General features: G+C 50.6%; 1 protein-coding gene across 2 annotated transcripts; it reads right to left on the bottom strand.

Moving 5' to 3' along the window:
• Window positions 1-9,597: 9,597 nt before the first annotated feature.
• Window positions 9,598-22,812, bottom strand: LOC119113090 (U8-agatoxin-Ao1a). 2 transcript variants are annotated; one of them, XM_037237424.1, is made up of 3 exons: window positions 22,719-22,812; window positions 12,612-12,696; window positions 9,598-9,823 (listed from the first exon to the last, which is right to left on the bottom strand). In XM_037237424.1, the coding sequence occupies exons 1-3, from the start codon at window positions 22,801-22,803 to the stop codon at window positions 9,649-9,651; spliced, it is 345 nt and encodes a 114-aa protein (XP_037093319.1). In that variant the 5' UTR covers window positions 22,804-22,812; the 3' UTR covers window positions 9,598-9,648. The 2 variants fall into 2 exon arrangements, with proteins under 2 accessions (XP_037093319.1, XP_037093327.1); XM_037237432.1 differs by having other exon boundaries at window positions 9,598-9,796.
• Between the last annotated feature and the right edge of the window lie 1,263 nt (window positions 22,813-24,075).

Here is a 24,075-nt window from a genome sequence, read left to right as displayed (position 1 = left end):
ACATACCCCATTATGAATATGAATAAAATACCAGCCAACAGGCAGCGCGACGGCGAGCGTCACCCATTGGTTGAAGCGGGAATGTGCAGCAAGCAGCCTGCGTCTTCCGTATGAAGTTTTTGGAGAAGCGCGGCATCACGCGCTAAGTAGCTCAAATGATCCTGAAAAAATCAGTCCTGGAAAAACCTCAGGGGAGATCTACGGGCAGTAAAAATCCCTGAGACTCCTCGTCGAGCCCGGGTTAATGGAGCATTACACGAGACTGGTCACCCAATGCCACTATCGTTCCTCAATTGTATGGCATTGGTATTGTACCAGTGCCGAAGCCGCGCATTCTGCACACGTCCGCACAGCAACAATAAGCCACTGCCTGCACGTGACAGTGATGGCGGTCGTAGACATGTTCACGTAATTGGACATTCGTCTTCCAGCATATGAGGCTGGCCAGCAATTAAGTTGAATTGGATGGCAAATTGAAAGGTCAGGTGACTGTGTTTCTGGACCAATTTCATACATTATATTCCCGCATTGAGCGGTTCAGTAGCTTCATTATTTCTTGGGCCCCGGACCTCGCACTGCGTACTGTTATACCAAGCCGACATTGCCCGGCAATGCGGGATATCATGTGTTATTGTTTTCCCGTTATAGTTTCCGCTGTAAATCTCTAACGGTCGATCTGTAGCTGGTGGGTAGTTGTCACAAGTGCTACGGAAATAGGCTTACATAAATATGTTTCTTTTCTCTGGAATGACACTATGTGAGCGCCAAAAATCAGGTGATGTATTATTTGAAATGTGTCCATGGTTTATCTACGTGAAAGGCGATGACAGTACAAAAGAATGTAGAACAGGTTGACACGCCAGCCCGTGTTCATTGATGTTATTTAAAGACCAGAATGTATTACGGCTTTGGTCATGCACTATCGAACCACGCACAGGGCACGCGTCATCGCAAGTGCACCTAGTGTACACTCGGGTTTATTCATCATATGCTTTGGCCCATGCGGAACGGCTGTTTTAGAGACTGCTCCTAAGGTCTTTCAGGGATTGCTTTTTCCAGAACCATTTCAGCTTCTTCACGCGTGATGCTGAACTCGCCAGTAGCTGATGCACTGCGCTTGCTGTACTCTGCCGCAGTTACCACACCAGTCGCTCTCGTTGCTCCGCTATTCCAGTAGCTCCACTCTGCCCCAGTTGCCACACCAGTCACTCTCGCTGCTCCGCTACTTCAGTAGCTCCACTCTGCCCCAGTTGCCACACCAGTCACTCTCGCTGCTCCGCTGCTTCAGTAGCTCCACTCTGCTCCAGTTGCCACACCAGTCACTCTCGCCGCTCCGCCTGCGCTCCGCTATTCCAGTGGCTCTATTCTGCCTCAGTTGCTACACCAGTCACTCTCGCTGCTCCACTATTCCAGTTGCTCTGCTCTGCCCCAGTTGCCACACCAGTCATTCTTGCTGCTCCGCTATTCCAGTAGCTCTACTCTGCCCCAGTTACCACACCAGTCGCTCTCGTTGCTCCGCTATTCCAGTAGCTCCACTCTGCCCCAGTTGCCACACCAGTCACTCTCGCTGCTCCGCTATTCCAGTGGCTCTACTCTGCCTCAGTTGCCACACCAGTCACTCTCGCTGCTCCGCTACTTCAGTAGCTCCACTCTGCCCCAGTTGCCACACCAGTCATTCTTGCTGCTCCGCTATTCCAGTGGCTCTACTCTGCCCCAGTTGCCACACCAGTCACTCCCGCTGCTTCGCTATTCCAGTAGCTCCACCCTGCCCCAGTTGCCACACCAGTTCCTCTCACTGCTCCGTTTCTTCAGTAGCTCCACTCTTCCCCAGTTGTCACAACAGTCACTCTCACTGCTCCGCCTGCTCCCCGTTATTCCAGTGGCTCCACTCTGCCGCAGTTGCCACACCAGTCACTCTCGCTGCCCCACGTGCGCCGCTCCGCTATTCCAACAGCTCCGCACGGAAGGCGCAGAGCACTGACGTTGTCTGGAAGAATCGGAATCGGTATTAACGCTGCGTATGGAAAATCCTAGATCCTTCCAAAGAGCATTTGCGGGAGTGCCGACTATGTTCCTCTGCTCGTTTGGCTCAAGAGCGGCAAAGCTCGCTGTACGCACGCTGGTGATCAGTAAGCAAGTTGTCGGCCTGCCGCATTTCGATGATGTCTGCGTGATTAAATACACAAGGAAGTAGAAATAAAGAGAGTAAGTACAAGCCATGCTCTTTGACGCCGCACTCCAACTCTAGATTTTCATTGCAGGAAGCATTTGGCTAACTTTGACGGAGAATCCACGTTATCTAAATTGGGATGGGTTACATCGAAATTACTTGTGATAATAAATGCCAGTCATCAGGCCTGAGGCCTCTGAGGGCGCTTGCTGCAATATTGTGCACCCTCAGATATCTCTTCATGGAAAGGTCAACAGGTGGCGCCAAACACAATGAGCCTGCTCCTCAAGGAAAGGGACGCAGAGAGAGTCACTGAACATCTCCGCTTTAAAGTGTTCAACAACAAAATGGGCAAAAGCGACCGCCCGTGTTATTGCCTGCAAGCTGATGGGGTTGGTTCCCAAACCTACCTCACCCTCCCAACCACATCTTGAAAGGGATCACTACTACCATACAAGGCTGGAGTAGTTATATAATATATATCATTAACGGGATGCTGAGAATACCATGTTAGGACTCCTTTCCCGAACCGTTAGCTCTCATTAGGTGGCATTGTCGCTTGCCCGTTATCAGCCGTCAGTGCAATGCAGCGACTTTCGACAGTTTTACAGTACGACACAGCGACAGTTTTACAGTACGACGCAGTGGCAGTTTTACAGTACGACGCAGTGACAGCTTTACAGTACGACGCAGTGACAGTTTTGCAGTACGACGCAGTGACAGTTTTACAGTACGACGCAGCGACACTTTTACAGTACGACGCAGCGACAGTTTTACAGTACGACGCAGTGACAGTTTTACAGTACGACGCAGCGACGGTTTCCACTCGCGCGACCCGACGTAACAACGTTAGCGAATAACCGACGCCCGAGTGAGCGACAGGCGGACGTGAGGTCGGAAAAGGTAAGGTCATGACGCTATTGGAGCGGTGGGTGGGACAATCTCAGCTGCTCTCTGCCGACGTCCACCTCTGTCACGTTTAGCTGGTCCGCTCTAACTCAGCCTGCCTCCCCCTTCTCCCTCCCCCCGCCGCCCACGCGGGCCGACCTGCACACCGGCGCTGCAGGGCCGTAAAACGGCGCCTCTTCTAGACAATGACTGCAACCTTAACTGACTTTGTTTTATGAGACCCCAGTGCACCGTTCCGCGCCCTTCGCTTGCTGACCTTTCGGACCTCAACATTTCATACGTTGTCCCATGGCTTGGTGATGTACTCCATTATATCGCAGGACACCACGCACGCCATAGCCTGAAGCAGGCAATGCCAGCTGGCCGTGGTCAGGCATATTCCAAGTTCATGGACGTGGCATACGTTGGCGATGCCAGAAAAAACTCAAGGCCTCGCATCCCAGATGCACGATATACTACAGAGTTGCTGGGGAGTCCGATGCGGTCGGTCCCGTACTTGACGTCTAGGACGTGACACCCACCATGAGCTCTGGCTATTTGAATGAAATGTTAAAACAGTAGGCTGACCCCGGCCAGAATTCCAAAACATTTATATTTACGACCAAAAGGTTTCCAGTTTTCATCGATAGGTCCCAAACACAGCAACCCAGTCAAGCCTTGCTGTTCGTGTAGCAGTGCTTTCTTAAGATATCAGATGGACCCACAAATGTCATTGACGCCCTCCCAATGCGATATTTTACAAACAGCATTCCTCATAGCTTAGGGAGCTTGTCAATTTTCTTCGCATTTTGGAAGGGCTAATACAAAAATTGGAACGAGGTAAACCAAGGTCCCTAAAGTAACGCAAAACTTCGTCTGCGTCGAGATGTGGTCCAGCTGCTATCACGCTCAAAGTCGACAAATAGGCATTTCTCTGAGGGGGCGACTTACCCACTTACATCCTCCAACGAATCAACTTGTTCAAAGTTAAGGTAGGGGTTACAGGCTGAGGCCGAATCCGATGATTTCAAATCGATCAGGTAGGGAGCCAAAAGTTATAGCCCGAGGCAAGTTGGTGGTCGCTTACGACGTGGGTTTTTTCAAGTGCGATTTACTCTGCCATCTTAAGTAGTAAATTCACCAAACCAATAGACTCGTTGTCTCTAGTCTCTAGTCTGTACTTTCATGTCATGAAAGCGGTGTGTTTTATCTCCTTGGACCTCAAATGGAGGATGGGAGAAGGCCACGTTTGGGCTGAAATAGGCCCATTCCATTATTATTGACTTTGTCTGCTTCAGTAGCAAGCTAATTCGGTAGAAAGGGCGAAAATGCATTGCATGAAGTGGGTGACGTAGTTTCCAATGTCCAGTTAACGCTGATCTTATGAAACGTTTAAGTTATCATGATATGCACACTTTTAAGACGTTTTATCTACCACGCACTTAACACACTTTTTACCTACCACCCTTCTCTCTGACGTGCAGTGCAGTTCTACATTACCATCGTCCGAAAGGATGAACATACCTCCGCTGAAGTGACGTCAAAGAAAGTGGTGTGTTCACTGATCTTCTGCTCACTGTACTTGTACGTATCATCACAAGTCAAGTTCAGTTATAAGACAGAAGGCCTTCAGATCTTGGTTTTTGGACAATGTGAGTTCAATGCCACGATAAGGAGCATTTTTTGGATTCACGTGTCCGTTTTCAATTGTAATATTTTGTTAAATTTTAATGAACCCTGCCATTTATGACGATGAGCGGAGCTCGGAATATTGAGTACCGTCAATATGACTATTATCCCCTCGCCCACGATGGGAAAGTCTTCTTGATAGTGTCATAGGCTTAAAAATGGCACTTGCTCCTGCACTGACTTAAAGATCCGTCTGTAATCCGGTACATGTTACGCAGATTACGGTGTTTTTAGGTCATGTGGGGCAGAAAATGGGATATAAAAGTCTGTGGTACACCATTTGTGTGCTATGGGTAGTCGGGGAAAAGCAAAAGCTCTAAGGCTTTTACATACCTAGGTTAAGTACACAAGTACACTGCGCATACGCCCAGCATAGTTCTTAGACAGGTACCAAGTGTACTTGCCTGAGAAATCTCCAACCAGCACCGCTCCATTCTCCGCTAATGGCTTGTAACTGCCTGCAAGTATAAGCGCCTTGACTGTCAGTGACATATTGAAGACGAGTCGGAGAGTCGATGCTACGATTCAGCGAGATAAGGTTTTCGTTCAGAGGTTCGAGCTCAATGACATGGCACGGTCGTCAGTTGAGACCCTCTGCTGAACGCTAACGCCTTCAGGAGCGGACTGGACACTATTTAGAGTCGCTAGGTACTCACAAACCCCCGTTCACCTTGATATTGTTCCCACTGACCCATCATACAAGCCCTGGCGGTCATATCGTAGACACCACATCGTATGAGGCCTTTGCATGTCAGCCGCTTTTTCTCAAGTGCGGCCAGCTGCAGCTCAGGGCTGTCGTCATGCGTGCAGACACACCTGCAGTGGGGTTCACCGCTTCATGCTAGCACACACTTCCTTGGAGCAGTGTCGCAACGCAGAGAACGTTTTACGTGGATCAGGTGGATCCTTCTTAAACACCAAATAGATATCCTGCAAGCAGCATTAGACGTTTTTGACCTTTCTTCATCACTCCCTCGCTGTTTCGAAACGACGCGTGACCTCACGCGCCAGACCAGACACGACTGATGTAGTCTTGTTAGGAGGAAGCCCTGACCTTCTGTGTTTTCTCCTCGCTGTTCACTGCACCTTCGCCCACCATGGCAACCGTCGGGAGAGTGCCATACATTTCTTTTTTAGTTTGCTTCTCATTGTCACCATGTAGGTACACGTAGCCAGTAAGTTTCTCCTGTGGAGCAATTAACTGCTAACCTTGATTGCTTTCAGCATATGGTTTGTGACCAGATTTAGTCATCTTTTGTTTTAATCCATCAAGTTTTGTTCATAAGACAACTCATGATGCCACAAGGCATGTAACTGGACTATGTTGTTCCATACCCTTGATAATTTGTCTCATATTTGTTGAAGTGGTATTTCACATCTGCTTTAACAAAATGTTTTCTATAGTTGTCATGGTTTGTTGACTGGTAAGCGACTGTTCTGTAGATACGCTCCATATTTGTTCAATGAGGTATACCCTAGGCTGCATAGCAATTACAACATAAGGTGGACATCAGTTTAGCATATAGTCAGATCATCCCATTTGGAATTTGAAGCAAGCAGCTCAGAAATTAAGTCATAAAATATGAATAACAGAAGATAAATGGATGCCTTTGCTGCAGCTGAAAAGGCTAGCAGGAAAACTGGCTTTGCGGCCATCTATAAGTTATGTTACATTTGGAGGATCAATATTGTCTTGTGGAGCATGCCCACCATTGCCCTTGACGGAGGCTAACCATGACAACCAGAATACGTTCTTCAAAGTGATTTCAGAGACTTTGATTTGTGTGTTGTTAGCTTTGTCTGGTGTGAACAAGCTGACACAAATGAACTGAACCAAAACACAAGTTAAAACCAGCCGGAGAAAGCTGCATCATGTTTTTTTTATCACAACTGCTGCTGTCAAGAAGTAGATGATGTGAGTTGAGATGATGTTCAACATATGGGCCACTCTAAATTAGGTTAAGTTGGTTAATTTCATGAAAGGTGGCAGTAGGCATTTTACAAGAACTAGTAATTTACGAATGCTGCTGTGATACAAATAGGCTAGACAGAATGAGATGAGGCAAGGCTTCTTTAGGTTAGGCTTAGTTAGATTAAGTTTTAACCTGTGTATGATATTGTGTTCATGCCAGCTTGAAATGTTGTCTTTGTTCGTTGAAGCATATTTTACAGACTCATAAGTTCGAACTTTCATGAGTTGAATTTTTACCCCCGCACGGTGTTTTTGCGATGAAACATTTTAACTCCCACCCTAGTTTAAAAACGATTATAGCTCACTGGCCTTCGCGCCACGCTGAAGACCTCAGAGACCCTAAAGGAGATTTAGGAATGCTTCTGGGCGGTTTTGAGCGCCGTATTGGAAGCTTGGGCAGCTGAATTTGCAGCATCTGTTCATGCGTTGCACCAATGTGGAGCTTCTGACCCTGACTGTTCATGATCAATGATTTTTGTTCAAAATATTATCGGCGATATGTTAAGAAGAGGCACGTAACGCTTTTTTCAGACAAACGTATTCCAAGGAGGTTTCTGGGCCGATGTTTTCATCTACAGCACCCAAAAAGTACGTTTGTACCTTTGCGGTTGCTTTTAGAAGATTAGGGCATCCAAGGCCAATGTTGGCCAAACTTGACATGAATGACTAGATTTGTCCCTTTGAAGATCGTGCGCCATAAACCGTAATGGCCCCTATCTTACAACTTCCAAAGGTGTTCCTAACGCTGGTTCTCCTTTTCATATACCTGGTTTAGTTCTTAATATAGCTGAACCGGAAAATGGGGTGATGGCTTCATCCCTTTGATCCGGCATCACATTCTGTAGGTCACGTGTATCGATGCACCTATGTATAGACTAATCACGTGTATTTATGCATAGACTAGTGCCTATGTAGTGCACGTTTCCAAGAGCTATTCAACGCCGTCTTCCTAGTTGTGTTAGCGTACTTACTTTTGACACAACAGGAGGAACCTCAAAAGTGCTAATCTGACTAATATGACCTGACTTGACCTGTGATAGTTCACATTCACCGTTGTTCAGTCACGCCAGCACGATGCTGTTCGACGAGAGCTCTACAATGCCGTTTCTCCTTGGCTCAAGCCTGCTTTGTTTTCAAGATATCTGGGTTGGGGTTTCTGAGGGCCCGTTGTGAAGGGGATACAAACTCCCGGAAGGAGAAGTTCGGATGATTTGTTCGATAGATACCGATGGCGAGAGGGCTAGAAACCATCGGGTGAAGCCGCCAAACGATCGGCAAATGTTCCATGTGTCGCGCTGTTCAAGCCAATCAGGACTCAACAGATCTCATGCGCAGAATAGACTGTTGCGTGTAAAGGCGTGGGTGTAGTCGCAGCCTGAGACCGTGAGCGAAATTTTCCCAGGCTTGTAACTCATTCAGGGGAGAGCACGCATTGTGTTCTCGCAAACCTTATTGTAGATCAAAGCGGACCACGGTGATCATAGTTAATCCTGACGCCCAGCGGCCTCAGTCTGATGGTAGCGCGTGGGCTCCAACAAGGTGATCCATCTGGTGCCGGTCTCATTTGCACTGATGTCACAAGTTTCATGTAGTCGATATAAGATTGCTTTGAGGATTGAAACTGGGACTCGCGGGTGGGGCTTCGCGCCGCTGTCCGCGAAGGCGCGCTTCCTGCATGGTGGTGTTGGTTGCACTGTGAAGCCTGGTGAGCCGAATAAACAACCGAGCGAAGTATAAGAGAGAGGGCGGCTCGGGAGAAGGCTGGGAATTAAATTCAGGAACGAAAGGCTGTTGGTTTGGAACTGGACTGCTGATTTTCCACGATTTTCTCACAGCCAGAGTTGATAGCTGTGGTGGCGGTGGAGGAAAACGCAGCGAAGATACGTGCTTCGCCTGTAGAACTCGTGGGCACCGCAATATCTTATGTGGAGAAGTCAGTCGATCCATTGACCGCTACTGTGGTTTGAAATGACTGAAGTTGATAGCGAGTGCTGCCATATCACAACTACTGCAGAGGAAAACACTTTTTGCTGTGGGTTTCTGCAAAGTTTATCAAGCTGAAGGTGTGTTAGATCTCCGCGTAAAAACATTTCGGTCTCGCGCGCAGCGTCAACACCTGTAAAAGCGGGATTCCCACGCCGTTCCTCACTGGATCGCGCGCCTCGCAACGGGCGCCAGATTCACTGATATCAAGACACTTGAAAATTGGCAATATCCGTCTTGTGACATCACCATAAATGAAATCAGCAGCGTGATAGAAAACATCGTCAGATCTAGTCATCATATCGTCAGATCTAATCACGCCGCTGGTGTCAGTTATGCTGGTGTCACAAGACGGATATTGCCAATTTTCGAGTACCCTGATTTCAGTGAATCTGGCGTCCGTTGCGAGGCGCGATCCAGTGAGGAACGGCGTGGGAATCCCGCTTTTACTGGTGTTGATGCTGCGCACGAGACTGGAATGTTTCTGCCCTGCTGCGATATCTCCCACGTCGCACAAATGAGGCTGTCTAAATTCGCCACGCCAGGGCAGGCCTGCTGCTGATTCAGAGACCGGACGAAAACACGCGCACTCCAGTTAGGCGTGTATTGCCGCCGAGTCACTCACAAAACAAGCCAACAGCTCGAACCGCAGCTTACTGACACTGATGCTCACCGACGCCCTGAAACGGCCGCAGCTACAACCAAGGACACACCGAGTGATGCAAGGGACAGAGGACGATGGAGGGGGCGTTGGGGGCGTTGGGGGAGTGGGGGGGGGGGGGGCAGCGGGTGCCGCGGCTCCGATTGGCGGATGTGGCTGGAGAGGATCCCCAATCGGGGCCGGGGCCCCGCCGGCAGGCCCGCAGAGCGGCGCCGCAGGGCGCGGCAGGGCCAGGAGGGGCCCTCAGCGCCGGCCTGCGGGCGGGGCGCGGCCGCCGGAAGCGGCTCACTTCCGCCTTCGGCCCCACGCCTGGAACAGACCGCCGCGCATGCACTTGCAGTTGCTGCCCCAGAGGTTGCAGCGGCAGGTGCCGTAGCCGCAGCAGTCGTGAGGTCGCGCGTCGCAAGAGCTGCCGCGTCGAATGCAGGAGCGTCTGTAGACGTACACAAACGGAGAACGTCTGAACAGACAATTAGAAGGGCTTAGAGGTGGCCGGACACCGTGGACAATCAGGCTTGGTGAAGGCGCGCCTCCTCACGCGGGACCAGTGCGGCCTCAGCAGTGCTAGGCGAACACAAGAGCAAGCGCACGGATGCAGCCGTCTGTGCAGACGACAAGAGAACGAAAGCAGTGCGACAACAACAAGGCGGTCCTCTGGATGTGAATGTCGACAGAAAGACTGCTTTTTGTGACCAAAGCTTGGTATTGCTGTGATAAGTTTCTCTGATGGCCACCTATCTTTATGTTGTGCAGCGAGGGGCGTCGCCAAGGAGAGTGCCACTTGCCTTCCCCCTCCTCAAGGCAACAGGCTTGCACCATACACCGAGCGATCTCAGAGGAAGATTGTCCAAATTCACAAGACTTAGAAGACAGATTAACATTTGCCCCTCCTCCTGAGGAAAGTTTGGCCTACGTCTGTGTGCAGTCGCGTTGCGTTACCGACACAGCAAACTGCGTCCCGTCTCATCCATCGCCGCTGATGAGCTGTGTGTGAGACCTCCACCTGTTTGCGTGCCCGCGCACACTTCTCCTGTTATAGGCGGCGAGCACGCAACGTCGTCGCGCGGCTTGCGTGTGATACGGCACCGTTAGCTCAGTGTGATGTCATAACCACCCCACGCTTCCAGGTGCTTGGGTGACGTCAGCACGTATGACGTCAAGCTGAGATCACAACCCTCGACGGTGCTGCCGTGAATGCAATCAAAAGGTAGCCATTGCCATGGCGTGACGTCAGACCGGCAAATACGACGTTACGACGTCAGCATGCGAGAACAAATCACGCTTTCCCCGCTGCCTACAGTGATGGCTACCATGACGTCATTTAAGCGAACGCGACGATTGAGGCTCGGGACCGCGAGCGCGGGCTAAGGCGTTCGAGAGCCGTCCGCACGTTCGTCATGTACGTCCTCGGATAGCCTGAGCCGACCGCAGTCCGCAGTGCAGTCTGTGACGGTGTTAGCGGCGAGCTCTGGGTAGTGGTGCGGACATATAAGAGTGGCTGGCTCCTACGGGCGTGTGGACAAGTGTTGTTGAACAAATATATTGAACAGAACTGTTGAGCCTGGATCTTGTCAGATCGCTAAAGCAAGTGTGCAAGTGCAAAGCGTGATGAGCTGACGAGAGAAACGTAGCAGACAAGCGACCCATTTGTCACAAAGACAAGTCTCAAGAAACGTGTTTCAGAAGCGCGCTCAAGAAGTGGCGGCACCGTGGGTGTCGCCTACCTCAACCTACAGAACACTAGTGTCCATGACTGGCGTCCAGCAAAATGGATTCTCCACCCATCAGTTCAAGTGAACGGAAAGTGCGAACGGCAAGTGATCTAGTGCTTGTTTCCAGTCATGCTCTGCGGTACATGCAAGCGTGGAAAGCCCGGACATGTGCGAGGAAGTCTCAGTCGTCCGACACAGTGCCACACATTGTGTTATTTTCTCGATTGTTTTATCTTGTTGAGCGAATTAAGGCATTCGATTTAGAGCTTTTTTGACATGGGCTTAACGTTACCGATTTCACAGAAACGGCATGCACCAAAGACATACGTCGACCGGATCTCCAAAATGAACTGGTTTCAACTTCCGTCACTAGATGCCAGCCTCTTAACTGAAGACCCAAACGCTGCACAACCGGCTGCAGACACTGGAGTTAGAGCTCCGGCCGATGGGCGCGGACTACGAGCATGCAAGCCAGTCACAAACGTCCACCGCATCTGCGGCCGAGCAAAATGCCAGGCGACAAGAGTTTGGGTTTTTGTCGACAATTGTCAATTTTGTCAACAATTGTCAACACCATGACTGGAAGTGTGGGTGTGTGACAGTCCAGCGAGTTCACGCGCAGGAAAATGAGATCCGTGGCCGAGACGCCTCTCGTAAAAGCAACATGATCCCTGTCCTGTGATAATGTATGGGCGTTTTGCACGAGATCTTAGGCCACCCTTTTATATCGCGTACAGTGCGTGAAAGGGATTGGGGCAACCACGAAAGGTTTCGAATTATATTTGTGATTAAACGAGCATTTAAACGAGCATAGAATTATTATACTAACGATAATTTCTTCGCACAACAAAGTATCAACATCTGACACAATGACACTTTGTATTGTGTTGTCTTTCGTTCATCACGTAGGAACTACAACGTTATAAGAACAAAACGCTGTCATCATGAACAAACCATCTAGCGGTGCTCACCTCCTGTAGAGTCCACGTTAAGGTCAACATTTGCATAAATCTTACGGCTTATAGGAAGATTATGTTAAACATCACAGACACGAGTCAGAAGAGCATAACCATATATTTTACCCGGACAACAAACTAAGAGCTGTCCAGTCATGTTTTGTTTGTCCAACTGCATTGGAAAGAAAAGCAACGTGTTTTGCGGAGAATGATTAAGAAATTTAGCGATAAACATGCATGATTCAAGTAACGACACAGAGCTTTGTCATTTTGTACCACAATTTCTATCAAACCTGTGTGTGTGTGTGTGTGGGACTGGAGACATAGCTCCCTTTCCCAAAAAATCTTTAAAATCCACGCGACGCCTTTGCTGTTCCATGAAACGAATGAACCTAAAATGTCCCCCACCCGCTCTAACCACCCTTTTCCTATACCTTCAGCCGATGATGCTGCACATGTACGGGTGGATTGTCAGTGACGGGCAGCTGGCCATCGTCCAATAATCACCAACGACTGTGGAAAAAGACACTGGTATTGTGCTACATGAGGGTGGTAATATGTTGCACACACAGTTACTTACTTCTGTCCCGATTTTCTCAGTAGGTTGGCAAGGAGGTTAGAATATTCATCCATTTCCAGAGGCACCTCCTGTTCGCCACCACCTCCTGAAAAATTGACCCAACTTTAGTGTCAGAACAAGGAGGGCTGACTTTCTGTGAAGGACCCGCATCGCGGCGGGATAGGCTGCGAAGGTTTGGCACTGCATTCAGTACCTCCACTGAGCAGACCCAGACAGCAGGCTCAGACGTCGCGCCAGCCGACTTTGCCTTTGCAGCGAATTAATGGATCCCGGGATTTATCGATTGTAACTTGGGTCACGAAGACCATTTATTTCTGGCTATTCCATAATGCCAAAGCAATTTCGCTGTTTATGCAGTGCAGGCCAGAACCCAGCGAGCAGTTCATACAACACTCACGCATTGATTTACCACAATGACTTTGGTTGACCTTTTATTCGCGTGAGGCCGGTCCATCGTCACCCAAAATACGGCCAATACGGTCATGCCCCACTGCGGCCAGGGAGAGTTTCCATTCAACGGCAGCGAAGCATTGTTTTGAAGACACGTGCGTGTTTTGGAAAGGCGTCTCCAAGCGAAAAGTTTCCGGGGCTTAGAAATTGCGTGCAGGTGGTCGCGCGGTCGTTTGGCCTAAAACAGTTTGCTATCAAACTTTAGGGGCTCATCACCAAGTTGGCCCCGTGCCTGGTATTTTGAGAGTGCTCTTGTTTCCCCCATCACGACATTTCCATCAATGAAACGGCGCGGCCGGGTCTCATCACTTAATTGGAAAAACGATGAACGCGGAAGCACTGCCTTAAAACTGCAAGTTCGCATTGGCAAAACTACATCTATGCGTGTCTAAAAGGCACCACGGTTTGGTGGTTTATAACTTTTACGAGCACCTTCAAATGCAGTCTTTGCATGAACGTATTACGACTTGTGATGCAAGACATCAAACTGAACATCACCCCATCCCTGTAAAAGGATTGTGGTCCAGGTACTGAGATTTATAGAATGACAACACAAAAAAATGTATAACAGTGGGAAGTTTTCTTTTAGGGGACAGTGGAGAGTGGGCGTAAAAGTGAGTATAACACAGGGGACCGCACAAATTCTGCGGACAAAGTCAGCCTCGGATCGAATGCGGCTTAAAACCAATGCAAAGCAGGTCATCAGCATCACACAGCCGCCGACAATGATGGGCGCGGGCGAGCCGCATCCCACCGAGCCACGGCCCAGAGCACGGTCGGCCGCGCTCATTCGCAGCTGCCATTCTGCAGGGCGTCTGTGAGCGAGCGTGTGACCGGTCCCGGCGTCTCCGCGGCCGGCCGGCCGCCTGGGAGCTCTTCGCGGCGCCGACAGGGCTCGAGCGCTGGCAGCGGGAGCCAGCCGCCGCCAGCCGGCCGGCCCACCAGCGCCCAGACCGGGTGTTGGCAGCCGGAGCCAGCCGCCGCCAGCCGGCCGGCCCGCCAGCGCCCAGACCGAGCGTTGGCAGCCGGAGCCAGCCGCCGCCGGCCGGCCTGCCCGCCAGCGCCCAGACCGAGCGTTGGCAGCGGGAGCCAGCCGCCGCCAGCCGGCCGGCCCGCCAGCGCCCAGACCGAGCGTTGGCAGCCGGAGCCAGCCGCCGCCGGCCGGCCTGCCCGCCAGCGCCCAGACCGAGTGATGGCAGCCGCAGCCAGCCGCCGCCGGCCGGCCTGCCCGCCAGCGCCCAGACCGAGTGTTGGCAGCCGCAGCCAGCCGCCGCCGGCCGGCCTGCCCGCCAGCGCCCAGACCGAGTGATGGCCAGACCGGACCGGCATTGACGCCCGGCCGCTAGGCGTCGCATGCCAATGAGCGCCAAGTGCCGGCTACTTAGAGTAAGTCGCAGTGGCCAGTTTCTAATTCATGAGGGCGTGCGACCCTTAATGGTAGTCGTTAAGACCTGTGACCCGCAGTCGTTCTGGCGGAGTGTATAGCCGACGTTTGGGCGACAGCGCACATTAGTTCAGAATATGGGCCGCCTTTTGGCCATGAAGAGGGCACCAGCAACCTTCGCCAGGAAGTCTGTGCTTTTATCGGTTCAAAATGACCAAAGAACGAACATAATTCCTTTTAAAAAGTAATGGGCTTGAATAGAGACGCCTAAACGAGCAATGTCATGTGCGTTTCAGCCGATTTTACACAACTTTATAATGGTCAAGGTGTCTTGCTCGCAAACAGGCCGGCAGTCATAGAAAACTGCGAGATAATGAAGACCATATAGATCGGTGGCTGCAGAAAAGAACTGACGAGCGAGCATTTTGAAAAGCCCTCAAAACTTCTCCAACCAGAGCAGCGTTCTGCGGTTATCTTGATGAATGGTGTATTCTGTGAGGCCTTCTATCGATTTACTCTCCAACCGAAGATTATTTTTCACATTCGATTAAACCCCAAACAGATGATCAGAAATGAGCTTGTGAGCCTATGTACCCGCATGGTTTACTGAGCTCGATGATTTCCTTGTTGGAAATCAAATCATCAGATCTTATTGGAAAAAAAAATGAAAAGCTAAAGCAAGAACATAAAGAGTAGTGCATGAAGTCAGATATTGTACTGCTCTAAAGTCAGCCCCAGTGTGTTATGTTAATTAGCTGTATGTTCATAAGCACCTGTCCTGATAGACGAATATGTCGTCGCAGGACGTTGGAGGACGTTAGAGGACTTCGCCGCAGAAGAAGGTCATACCGAAATTCTTCGGGCGAGAATGCATGCTGCGTGATATAGTTATCCGCCAGTCGCTGGCGTGCAGTTGTTCAGAGCAGCCACCTATGGCTAAAGAAGTGACTTCTCTGTCATTGACGAAATTTGGAACCCTCTGAATTGTCACCCGGAGAAAGGTCTTTCAGAAAGCGTTGCAATGTGTCTCTAAATCCAATGAACCACAAAGACAAAGACAAATTAAATGCATTGCGGCATAACCATCAAACATTTTCGTTTCGGGAGTTCGTTTGCACAAAGTTTCATTTGCTGGCCATCAAACACTGAATGAAGGTTGAGACTAACCTAAAAGAATTATCAGATAAAGCCATACTTACATAACCAGCCTAAAGGCGTATAGTTTCCTATTCAGGGGGGGGGGGAGGAGGCGGAATTGTGCCTCCAAACCAGGGATGTTGTTTCCTATTTTCAGTTATCATTCTTATCCATTATGTTTCATTTATCATAATTTGGGGTTTCAGCTCCCAAAACTTTTTTAAGACTACACCCTGCTGCAAGCAACGAAAAATTGCGTCAAGTCTGAGGGGAAACTGTTTTAAGCGTATTTTGGAGACAGGTTCAGCCATATTCTTCCTATCTCTCTCTTCCCTTTTCATCCCTCAGCCCTGCGCATTTTGCAAAACTGTACCCCTATGACCCCACGGTATCAACAGATGTAAACGACATTTTGAGCATCTCTGGCACCTTGCTCTAGCTTTATATGCAATATGATGACAGCCAAAAGCATTTTATTTCATGCCTGTCCACCGATCAGTGCGCTAAGTCTGAGATGCAACAGGCAATCTGAGAGGCCCAAACCAGCCATGTTCGGTCTCCTACTTCAAAGCCGCCGTTCCTTTCAGTAGCAGGAAGCCCCGGATGAATCCTTGACGTGTGTCGCTCCAACGAGCTCCGTTCACCTCTAAAGCTACAGCTCAGGCATCCAAAACAACAACTCTAGATAGGCAGGGCATCTTAGCGCTATCACATTAAAAAAACTGACGATTAGCAACGTCCTTCTAGCCAGTCAGCTTCTCACCACATGAATACAACCAACGGCAGTCCAAAGCCTTGCAATGTGGCTAACGCATTACCGCGTGGCGAGCAACCGAGCCAATCTCCCTCGAATCGCACGGCGCTTTAATACGCTGCGTAGCGAGCTGATCACGTTCGTCCTAAGATGCTGTGGCCAGCCACGATTTCAACGATTAGTAACAGCATGGTTATTTGGTATTCTACACTGTTTAGTATGTGAAGTAAATCTTGGCTGATAAAAATCTTCGAAAAGCATTGATCTGAGTGATATTGGAAAAGCACTGGGTCACCACTGATCTGTGACATCAGCACTGGTATAATATGGTTTATAGTGTGTTTCTGTCACTTGCTAAAACTATCATGATTCAAGCTAATATGTTTGGCAGCATCTTATGGCTGAACCTGCTCATACAACGAAATGTCAACGTTTCGACATGAGCTCACGCTGCAAGCGTTAACGAGCACAGACCAATACTAAGCTTTGAGCTTCGTTGAGCCGGGATAGTCTGTTGTATCATGGTCTAGGGTGTTGGAATTTGTTTCCATTTTCCCAATTTTGTCACTAATTGGCTCGCAAAAGTGTGTTTTTTTTGTCGCCGATCATGTCCGGCAAATCAGAAGCTTTTTCACGCCGGCAGCCACCGGTGCCCAACGCTTTTTGCAAACTGCCCTCAATATCTCGAGGTCTGCTCGATGCATTAGAAAGCAACTAATAACGAAATATGCTTGGTTAGTTTCGCTGAATGACAGCGCCGGATATCACTGATACGAGGACAGAGGCACGAGGCGTAAATATCAAAGTAAGTGTGCCCTAATAGCCATCATCTAATTGAACATATCGTGTGGAGGCTTACGGACCTTTACAACTCTTTAAAACAAGACCCTGAAGTTTGTCCGTCTTTTGCTTGGTATTGCCAGAAGCAAAGAATCTACCTTTCGAGGCCCAGAAACGTCATTCAAACCCTCCCTTGGCTGGTTGGCTGAACGCTTGCATGGAGATGTAGGTGATAGACCCAGTATATTATTTAGTTTGTCACTTATTTGTATTTTACTTTTTTCTGGACAACATTATCACAGCAAATGAACTACCAGACGTTTCTTCATCAAATGTGTCACACCTTTCACTCGATATCCAGCCTTCAAAAATATTCGCATCGACTGGTCACACACATTCAATTGGAAGTGATAAACATCTTTTGCCGTAAAAAGAAGTTGATAGACGAATACTTTGACGTGTTATTTGGTGGAGATAGACCGACAAATAAGTTGATAGACGAATACTTTGACGTGTTATTTGGTGGAGAAATAAAGAGGACAAGGAAATTCTTAAGAATTGGGTATTGTGTCAAACGGTTCACACTTCAGAGGCTTCAGCTGGAAAAAAAAGCAAGGTGGGGAGAGGGTGAGGGGGAGGCAAAGTCGGTTTAAGAAGTTTCGGACGGGAGCGAGACATAAGTAGTCCGTAAAGCCTAGCATTTTGCATCTCGATGCGTACCTGCACGGTCTTGCCAAAGGTTAGCTCTGCCAAGTTCAGCTCTGACCGTCGGTCATACGAGCCAACTGCCGGTCCTGCAGTTCAGTATCCATCAGGAAGTCGGTAAAAACCCTTGATGGCCACCTTCTGTGCACAACAAACGGAGCACAATGCCGCAGCTTGCCTCAACCAGCCAGCAAAGCAAACCTGACTGTCAACCGCGCGTCTACGCGGGCGGACAGAGCACCGCACCCCAGCGGGCGGACAGCCGCGCCCACGCGGGCGGACAGAGCACTGCACCCAAGCGGGCGGACAGCCGCGCCCACGTGGGCGGACGGAGTACCACACCCCAGAGGGCGGACAAAGGCGCCCACGCGGGCGGACAGAGCACCGCACCCCAGCGGGCGGACAGCCGCGCCCACCCAGGCGGACAGAGCACTGCACCCCAGCGGACGGACAGAGGCGCCCACGCGGGCGGACAGAGCACTGCACCCCAGCGGGCGGACAGAGGCACCCACGTGGCGGATAGAGCACTGCACCCCAGCCGCCCCGTGGCCCGGACAATGACCCCATCTCTGACGCCCGATAACCCCGTCTCTGGGGAACGCGCCCGAGTGCTGATGTTGGCCGTGTCAACAACTCTCCGGACATGCTTGATCTCGTTTTGCTCCCCTTGAGGATGTGGGAGGAAGGGAGGCCTCCCGCGGGAGCGACGATCCGTGCCGGGTTCGGCGAAAACACGTGACACTGCGTGGATGTCTTAGGACGAGTGAACGACACTGATGCTATTTTAGGCAAAGCTCCACTGATAGCACAAGGCACGAAAATCTGCCATGGGCGCGTTCTAAACCTATTAACGGCAGCTACCCTGCCGCTAAGATGAAGCGGTACGGCAGCCGGCTGCCAATCAGCTTCGAATCTGATTGGCTGTTGGCCGCTACGCTCCATGAGTCTGGCAGACAATGCCACAAATGCCACATGATGATGCCACAAAACGTGCACCGTGGTTTGCTCACCTAGAATGAAACTTACTTTTAGACTTTGACTTGAATGTTGTTTTTTATTTAACTTGGAACAAGATGCATGGAATCAGGCTGCTTCGTTATATGCCTTATGCGACTGTCTCGTTGCACGCCTTATGTAACTGACTCTTTACGTGCCTTATGCAACTGATGTGAACTGGAATACCGGCCGTTTTAACATGGGCTATCAAGCATGTTCCGTATTCACAGTGAATGTGTTGGATTAACATCATACCTAAACGAGCTTGGTAACGTCGAAATATGTCAGAAAAACCATCGAGTCCCCAAGATCTGCGTGCTCTGTTAACCTATTTTCTACCTCTGTCGCTTGCTTAAGCATCAGTTTCGGCAATGACTGTCTCAAACGCCGGGCAAGAATGACATCTAGCCGCAATGCACCATGAAGAGAAGAATTGCGACATTTGGTTCGTGCGCGTGGCTCACAGCACCGACTGCAAAGCTGACAGCATTGAGCGGCGGCTGCGTTGGAGGCGATGTGGGTATCGGTTTACGACAGCCGCGGCTGCTGGCCGCCCCTGTCGCCGGGAGCTGAGTAATGGCGGCACCGCAGCTCGGAGTAATAGTAATCCGGTAAGGCTGCGTCCGATGTAACGTTGATGTATCGTTGCCGCCAGAGGCACAGAGCTTTCGCGCACATCGATCGCAAAGCTGCTGATTGTTCCGCGGTACAGCGTTGTCGCACACGCCCGCGGTGCAGAGCTGCCGCACACGCCCGCGGTACAGCGCCGTCGCACACGCCCGCGGTACAGCGCTGGCGCACACGCCCGCGGTACAGCGCTGTCGCACACGCCCGCGGCACAGCGCATTATGGAGAATGTGGGTCCACCCAGCGACAGATCCAGCAGCTTATCTGCAATCCCGGCGCTCTATGTCACGGGAGATACGCCGCCCCCCCCCCCCCCCTCCCCCCGCTCACGTGTATTGAGCTGCGATGGCGAATGACTTGCGCGAGGGTTGGGCTGTATGGATATGCGCATATAGGTGCAACACTTATCATTTCACGTCGCTCCAGTAAAGGGCGCGCGAGGACGTGCGACGCGTTTTCTAAACGCGTTGGTTCGTTCTCTAAACAAAGCAGCCCACGAATGTCGCGCGATCCGCTGGGGTCCAGTATGCCACTGGCGACAGTGTGGCGGGCGGGGTGCACCGGCCGTCTCCGCTAAATCGAGGGGACGCGCAGCCGATCGGCGATCATAGTTAATGACAAAATGTCATATGTTGAAAAAGCACCGGGAGGTGGATGCAGCCGAATTCATGTCCCGTTGCGCCGAAGGAATGTTCACAAAACCTTGCCAAGATACCTCTTACAAATTGACTGAATGCTTCGCAGGAATGTATTTGGTTCAACAGTCTGTGCGAAGCGTGCGTGAATCTCTGCTAAGCGTGCGTGAGTTTCTGCTAAACGTGCGTGAGTCTCTGTTTAGCGCACGTGAGTTTCTGCTAAGCGTGCATGAGTATCTGCTGAGCGTACCTGAGCCTCTGCTAAGCCTACGTGAGCCTGTAATAAGTGTACGTGAGTCTCTACTGAGCATGCGTGGGTATGTACTAAGCGTACGTGAGCCTCTGCTAAGCATAGGCGAGCCTTTGCTAAGCGTACGTGAGTCTCTGCTGAGCGTGCGTGAGCTTGCGTTAAGCGTGCGTGAGTCTCTACTGAGCGTACGTGAGCCTCTGATAAACACGCGTGAGTTTCTGTTGAGCGTACGTGAACTTCTGCTAAGCGTACGTGAGCCTCTGCTAAGCGTACGTGAGCCTGTGATGACCGTGCGGGAGTCTCTGCTAAGCGTACGTTCTTCAAAAGATTCAGCTCACACCACCCCTTGAAGAATGTCATGCATACGACTGTTCTTACTTTTAAAAATGTTTCATTGACATTAACTACCTTTTCGGACATTTGTAGCTTCTTTCATAATAATGCTGCACGGCTGCCCCTAGTCCAGCTTAGTCCTCTAAGTTTAGTTAGGATGGGCCACACAAGTCGAACCACACAAGTACCGTTCCTGGGAAGCTTCTGTGACATTTCTGGGACTCAAACTCACTTGCCCTCCGCGGATTGGTTTAGTCGTGTCTGACACTCCAGCAGCTGGGTTACAGAGGAGGCTGGGGTAGGGAATCGAGGCAACGCACCTAACCCTGAACAGGTTTTACAAGCAAGGTAGGATCAAAAAGTCATGTTCAATACATCATTTGTTCATGCAGATGGTAACTTCCTCCCTTTCATAGTTAGCATTAGCATTCACTTCGGTTGCTGACAGCAATGTACCCGATATGACAAGCCACAGTAGGCTGATCAGGGATCTGTCCTATGTTTCTGCTAGACAGCACAGAACACTAAATATTCGACCTATCAAGGAGCGAGCCTCATTTTGGAATGTCTGGCACCACGTGTGAAATAAGGTAAAGTCTCTCACGTGCTTACTTCGGTCGAAACAATCCGTCCCCCAATGTCGGAGTAGGTTGTGCGTGGCGAATGCAATAGATATACACATAAAAACTTGTCGACGGGCTTTTACTTTACTTCTAGCTCAGGAGGCTACTGATACCTTCCTTTTTCATTTTTAGTAAGATAGCCGCGTGCTTGGGACACGTCGTTTATGTGATGCACACCTGATTTTACCAGAAACGAAACAAACCCAAGAACATCGATGGTTTAAAGCATTACGCCACTGGTAACCTGAAATCGCCCAGAAATCCCTGCAACGGCCGGCGGTCGATTCAGCTCGTTTATCAGTATTCACCCACACCTTAACACAGCGTCGTTCGGGTTCGGCAGCACAGTAGACGGTGGCGACTGAGCCACGCCGGACAGAATCCTCCCCACCACCACCGTCTCACCGAAAACAACTGAGCCACGCCGGACAGAATCATCCCCACCTCAACCGTCTCACCGAAAACAACTGAGCCACGCCGGACAAAATCCTCCCCACCTCCACAGTTTCACTGAAGACAAGAGAGCCACGCCGGACAGAATTCTCCCCAGCCCACAGTCTCACCGAAGGTATCTGAGCCACGCCGGACAGAATCATCCCCACCCCCACAGTCTCACCGAAGACAACTGAGCCACGCCGGACAAAATCCTCTCCGCCCCCACAGTCTCACCGAACACAAGAGAGCCACGCCGGACAGAATCCTCCCCGCTCCCACAACCCCATCGGAGACAAAAGAGTTACGCTGAATTGCATCCTCCCCTCTCCTACAGTCTCATCGAAGGCGACTGAGCCACGTTAGATAAAATCCTCTCCCCTCCCACAGTCTCACCGAAGGCTAGTAGCTCGCAGTCGTTTAGTGCCTGATGAGCTCAGCGTCGTTCTCGTTCGCGCGCGCACCTCGGTCTGCCGTCTCAAAAAATCGTGGAACGCGCTATGCTTAATCGAGTTTTTTTCATGCATTTTGGATGAATCAAAGTTTACACATTTGTGCCACAACATTGATAGTTGTGAAGTGTTGCTTGAAAAAGCGTTGCAGTGTATCACCATCTTTAGGGGCGCATTCATCGTCGCTTATGCCGTAGCAAGTCGCTCACATCTGGGCAGGCGTCAAATCCGGCCAACTGTCAGATGTGGTCTACGATTTCCTTTTGGGAGGACGGGGGTGGGCGGGGTGGGGGGGGGGGGGGGGGCGGCATTCGGTTTAAACTCTCAGTTCAGCCACGCTACCAGTAAGGCACAGAGTTCGAGCGATGTATCAACCCAAGAGGAAAAACAAGCTCTCGTCATCATTGCCATCTTACATCCGTGTTATTGTACGGAGCCCGTATTATTACTACCCGAGCCCTCAGTTACCCTTGTTGAGCGCTCAGCTGCGCGTCTGGGGTTCGATTCCCGCCCAGCGCCTGCTACCTGCCGTCCCGCGCGCCGACTCACCGTCGTCCATGTAGGCCTCCGCGTCGCCGGCCGCGGCCAGCGCCGCCAGCAGGCAGAGCGGGATCAGCAGCGCTGCCAGTCGCATCGTGTCGCCTCTCGTCTGCCTGTGACCGCCTCGTGCAACGGCCGAAGACGGCCCGGCCACCGGCCGTGACGTCACGCGACGCCTGCCAATCGGAGCGCGCGGTCGCCGCCGCCGCTGCCCGGTTGGCGGTCTGGATCGACGCAGGCGTGCAACAGCCGCAGGGTTGCAGCGGCGGAGAGGCAGGCTGGCCTGCCAGGTGACCTGTTGCTGTGGGTAGGAGGCCGGGAGGCCGGCGTCGAAATCTGATCAGAGGGGTACTGTTGAAGTATTGACTTTCGACTTACGCCAAATGTTGCGTTGCCGGCTTGATAATCTTTAACACCCAGTTGCAAGGGCGGATCCCGGTGGCATGGGGCCCTACCCCCCCCCCCCCCCCCCCTTTTGGCATCTTTGAGGTTTTGATTTCCCGAAGGAACACGGAAATTTCATGATGTACGCGCACCAAACCTTTATTTCTGACTCACATACCCTTTGTTTTCAAAAGGCATCAAATGCAGGCGCACCATAATGGGACCCCAAATAATCATTTGCCATATACACCAGGACCAGGGCCGGCAGTACCAATTTTGACAGAGACAAAGACGATATAAAACAGCCCTCACTAAGAAGCTTGAGTAAAATAGTGGGTTAGATATAATGCGGTTCATAAATTGCGTCTCGCAAATAGTGAATGATGATGTCAGTGACGCAAATGACAATGATAAAAAATGATAAAAAACGCAAATGATGGTGACGCAAATGATGTCAATTACTTTTCTGCTTTGCCCTGTACCTCCGGTTGGAATATCTCATCGCGATTTTGGTTCTTTTCCTCTGCGCGTTTCATACAACTGTCCAAACCATCGGAACATACACTGCAGCAGTGGATTAAGTATGTGCGCGTTTAATGGGAAAATACCCACGGTTTGATGTTTCATGCACGTTTACCTGCAAGCCCACCTCTCTTTTCGATGTCCTAGTTCATCCTCGCTGGCGTCCAATTCTACAAGGGAGTCATGGAACTTACCTGATTCTTCGCAAGGGTAAACAGTTTGACCAAAGCTTTTCATGCGGCACCTTATTCATATGACGGGCCTGCTTTGCATTTCATACCATTGGAACGTTATGATGACTACGGAGGTCTCCTACGCGGCGATATTGCCTCTTGCATGCATTTCGGGTCCTCCTCTTGATTTCACGGTACTTTTTGTTCCGATCGACTGCGGCCTCCTGTCGGCACGATAGGGTCTGTTTAAACTTCAAGGGGAACTAAAAGATATGCTTCATGTTGGC

The sequence above is a fragment of the Pollicipes pollicipes genome, unplaced genomic scaffold, assembly GCF_011947565.3.
Source record: "Pollicipes pollicipes isolate AB1234 unplaced genomic scaffold, Ppol_2.1 Scaffold_2555;HRSCAF=2994_pilon_pilon_pilon, whole genome shotgun sequence".
Lineage (NCBI taxonomy): Eukaryota > Metazoa > Arthropoda > Thecostraca > Pollicipedomorpha > Pollicipedidae > Pollicipes > Pollicipes pollicipes.
Note: the sequence above shows the minus strand (reverse complement) of the source record. Positions and strands in the feature narration are given on the sequence as shown.